Here is a 4,754-nt window from a genome sequence, read left to right as displayed (position 1 = left end):
CCCAAACCCTTGCCATTTCCTGCCATCACTCAAAGTTAATATCCAAAGCCAACTTTAAGTAAAGCTGGTGAATGATGTTTGTCCTTGTCAGTATACTATATATAGCAGTTATTAAACACTGACACAAATTGTGTATCTATCCTAACACATCTGCGCCGTGAATGTGTCTTGGAGCAGAAATCAATAGTATCTTGGCCTCATTTTCAGCATCTATCATAATGTTTTCACACACAAGATGTTCAATAAATATTTGTGAAATGAATAAATGAATGCAAAATGCTATTTATTGGCATAGCTTTATTGTTGCAATGCTCAGATGATTCTCTGTGTCCAAGAAAGAGAGAAATTAAGGATCATTTTGTTTCTTTCTTTCTTTGTTTGTTTTAGAGTAGAAGGAAGGAGCCACAGTTCATTGAAGCAAAAGCAACAAAGTGGGTAAACCTGTAGGAACACATAGGATATATAGTTGTTCAGTCTACCCTGGGCTCGTGCATCAGAAGAACCTGAAAAATGTAGTTTTATGAGAGGCTACTAATGAGGTACCTGCTGTTATGCCCATATGACTTCTTTTGTTGGTGAGATAGTTACTTTCAAATAACAACAGTTCAACATTTGTTATAGCTGGGGACAGCTTACACTCAGGCCATTTGAAATTCTGTGAATATTTTTACAGTGTCACCCACCCACAACAGAAAAATGAGAGTCTCTTGGAGGTGCTGTAAAGGAATCAAAACCAAGGTGGTTCTCTTTGGAAGGAGTTAAGAATCCCAAGGCAAAAAAAGTAAATTATTCTGGTATAGTGCTTTGCAGTTTATACTTAATTTTTCTTACGTCTCAGCATTTCCTAAAATGGCACTGAAATAGTCACTATTAACATTTCCACTGTTTTATGAAAAGATACTGATAGTGTGTGAGGATCAGTGTGATTATGCAAATTGCCCAGTTAGTAAATGATGGTATCAGTGTATCTCTGTGTACTGTTGTATTGGATGATGGGAGATAAAACATTTTAGAGGTCTAGAATCACCACACAAATGTTCAAACGTTTTGAACCCCTTTGTGCAAATGTTTCTCTTCATATCATGTACTGCAACTTTCTATATCTTAGGTTTTCTCGTATGAATAATGTCGTATTCAAATATACTGTAAAGAATTTTGAGGCTAAGTTGACATCACGCACATGGGTATGCATGCTGCAACGTGTTGCTCAGAGTACACACTAAGTAAATACTAGCTTCCTCTTATCCCACACTCCTTCTCTGCGTGGAAAAACATCCATGTACACATATAACATAACCTATACATATACATAAATACATACAAATATATTGATTCATTAATGATGCAGGTGTTGAACTTTGCCTGTAATAGAGAAGAGCAGACAGAAAGAGCATCAACCTATAAAACTGATAAGGATTCAGTTATATATGGCTGTACCTATTAGTTATATATAGCTGTTGCATCCAGGATTTCACAAGAAGACTCTCCCAATGCGTGCAAACAGAATCAGGTGATGAAAGCAAGGCAGGGTAGTGGTTGGAGCTGGGAGGACTCATCAAACGCTTCAGGTACAAATTATCCAGGGTTAATATTATCTGACCTAAAACACTGAGGTGCTTTCAACATTTTAGCCGGGGACCTCAGAGACTATATCATTTTCTTTTCATATTTCTAGCCTTCATAGTACAATAGTCCTCTTAGTTCATAGAGAAAAAATCTTCTGTTCACAGATTCCACCCCAGGACAGAGAGAGACTTCATATGTTATGTTCATATCCACTGAACATAAAAGTAGGAGAAGGTGTTGTGATTTACACTGAGTTTTTAGCTAGAGGAAATTGAAACTTAGATCCCACAGATAATTACAATTTCTGCTAAAATAGCCCGTGGAGCCACTAGGTATGTTGGTATATGAAAAATACAGTGAGATCGTTGAGGCTAAAGGTAATTATGTGTCTTTAAAACTGATTTTTACCAGAAAATATATCCCCAAATAATTTTCAAAGCATTCATACTTAGGAATGCTTTACATTTTTTTTTTCTTTTTTTTTAGGGCTGCACCCACAGCATATGGAGGTTACCAGGCTAGGGGTCAAATCGGAGCTACAGCTGCCAGCCTACACCACAGCTTCGGCAATCTCGGATCCTGAATCCATTGAATGAGGCCAGGAATTGAACCTGCATCCTCATGGATCCTAGCTGGGTTCTTAACCGCTGAGCTATGAAGGGAATTCCATACATTTATTTTGATGCTATTGCCTATGTATAAGCAGTTTATAAGCTCTTCTTAACTGACGTCAGAATCAAAGTAAGAAGCAAAACCAAATCCATTTCTATGCCTTAATCATTGTGTCTAATTTCTCTTTTTTTTTAACCAAGAATATTAGTTTTTGGTTGGAACATGAGTAACAACGAAATGATTAGTATATAACAACTATGAAAAATGTCATGCCATTTCTTCTTTTTAAAGAAATTTTATTTGCTTCTGTTCCAGGAAGATCCATAATTTAAACTGAGCCAAATTTATTTATTTGTATTAAGAATATTCTGCACATAAATCAAACTTTCAATTTGACTCAGTTTATTTATTTATATGAAATAAAAAAAAAACATGGCTTTTAAAAAAATAAAGATATTTTTGTAGGAAGTCACTTTCCACCAGGATTCTAAAATAAAGCCAGGCACAAATTTTGACACATTGAAATTTTCTATATTATACTACTCTTAGAATCTCTCTGCCCCAAATCATAAAGATTATAAGATTTTTAATTCTTTTACAACATAATTGCGTTTATGTAAAAATAGGACAAAGCGTTGTGATTTACACTGAGTTTTTAGCTACAGGAAATTGAAACTTAGATCCCGCAGATAATTACAATTTCTGCTAAAATAGCCTGTGGAGCCACTAGGTATGTTGGTATATGAAAAATACAGTGAGATCGTTGAGGTTAAATGTAATCATGTATCTTTTAAACCGATTTTTACCAGAAAATATATCCCCAAGTTACCTTTGAAGTATTCATACTTAGGAATGCTTTACATTTATTCTGATGCTGTTATGTACAAGCGGTTTATAAGAGCCTCTTAACTGGCATCAGAATCAATGTAAGAAGCAAAACCAAATCCATTTCTATGCCTTATTCATTATGTCTAACTTCTCTCTTTTTTTAACCAAGAATATTAGTTTGGGGTTGGAACATGAGTAACCATGAAATGATAAGCCTATGATAACTATGAAAAATGTCATGTCTTTGTTCACGTTTGGCAATTTCCAAAAAGCATAGAATTTCCCCCCCAAAAAGAGATAATTTGTCACCCTTTCAAAGAAGTTTACTACAACTTTTAAAGACGATTCTGAGAGGAATTCTAAGAATGTTTATGCAGTAGTGGTTATAAATACATAAGTACATGACCTTCAGCATGTCTGTTTTGGTTGCATAATTTAAGAAGCAGAGATCCTATTAAAATAGGGTCACACTGCTTTATAGATATACTTAATCAATGGAAGGCCTTGCAAGAAACATACAGTTTTATGGGCGGCAGCGGCACTACTTCCTGGGCTATAATAAAGAGTTCTGATGCAGCTTCATACAGCAAGGAGGAAGAGGTTGTGTACAAAATCACCACCTTCTGGGGGTATATAAAGGAGCAAGTTGAATGAGAAGCCTAAGACACTCACTTCTTTCTATCAACAGCCACCTGCTCCCGAAATCTCACTATGGCTTGCCACAACTACTGCTCAGGAAACTACAGCTTGGGATCCCTCAGAAATCCTTGTCATATCCCTCTCTCCTCATCCATTGCCCTCTGCTCTACAAATGTGAGTGGTGGCGATGTCCTTTGCGTGCCCAGTAGCTGTCAAGACCATACCTGGATCCTGAACAATGGCCAAGAGACCTGCAGTGAACCTGCCAGCTGCCAGCCAGCCAGCTGTGAGCCCAGCAACTGTGAGACTTCCAGCTGCCCTTCCACTGCGTGCTACGTGCCCAGACCCTGCCGAGGAATCAGTCTTCTTCCTGTAACTCACACCTCTGGCTCCTGCCTCTCAGTATCCAGTAGACCTCTGAACTACGTGTTTGGCAGCGGCCGGCCCCTGAGCCTCCTCACTCGTGGATACCGCCCCCAGGGCTGTTTGCCCTGTGGTCCTCACCACCTTAGCGTTGTGTCCGGCAGCCTCAGACCTCTGTGTCCCGTTTTTGGCGGATGCCAGCCTCTGACACATGTAGTCAGTACTTGTCATCCATCTTGCTCTTCCTGGGGAGGCCAGTAGCTTCCTTGTTCCAGCTAATGATCCACCTGAGGGCCCAAGACAAAAACGCAAACTCCATGGACTTTTGCTTCTTTCCTAGTCCTGACTGCTTTTTCTTGATTGTCCTGTGCCTGATCCAAAGAAAGCTGCTCCTTTCACATTTTAATCTTTGTTTCCTCTCTCCTTAAGGTAAAATGATTTGGTTTACAATGCTATTCAATGCCACTCAGGTGTGGAAAGAATGTATTCGGTGTGGGTTGCAATAAATGAGTTTCATTCAGAATTAAGAATCTGGTTCTTCAGTTTCTTTCATTGTCTTAGTTTAATACACACATGACCAACCTCAACTGCCTGTGGGAAGCAAGCGACTAGGACATGATACACTCCACTATATGATCTTATCTCACAGTAGGGGAATGGCTTGAGGGTTAATTCCTCAGCCTGCTTTCTAGATCTCTGATATCTATGATATTTTGTAGCTGAGAGACCCAAAAAGCCTTTGGTGG

General features: G+C 38.5%; 1 protein-coding gene across 1 annotated transcript; it reads left to right on the top strand.

Annotated features, from left to right (window-relative positions):
* The first annotated feature begins 3,674 nt into the window (after positions 1-3,674).
* On the top strand, positions 3,675-4,535 carry LOC125113553 (keratin-associated protein 26-1). The gene has a single exon (XM_047756356.1). The coding sequence runs from the start codon at positions 3,718-3,720 to the stop codon at positions 4,267-4,269; it is 552 nt and encodes a 183-aa protein (XP_047612312.1). The 5' UTR covers positions 3,675-3,717; the 3' UTR covers positions 4,270-4,535.
* Positions 4,536-4,754: the final 219 nt, after the last annotated feature.

This window comes from Phacochoerus africanus, chromosome 1, assembly GCF_016906955.1.
Source record: "Phacochoerus africanus isolate WHEZ1 chromosome 1, ROS_Pafr_v1, whole genome shotgun sequence".
NCBI classification, from domain to species: domain Eukaryota; kingdom Metazoa; phylum Chordata; class Mammalia; order Artiodactyla; family Suidae; genus Phacochoerus; species Phacochoerus africanus.
This window is presented reverse-complemented; position numbering and strand designations above follow the sequence as displayed.

What these genes read in the sequence shown, in the direction of transcription:
- LOC125113553 (XM_047756356.1), top strand. Translation starts at nt 3,718, where the DNA reads ATGGCTTGCCACAACTACTGCTCAGGAAACTACAGCTTGGGATCCCTC.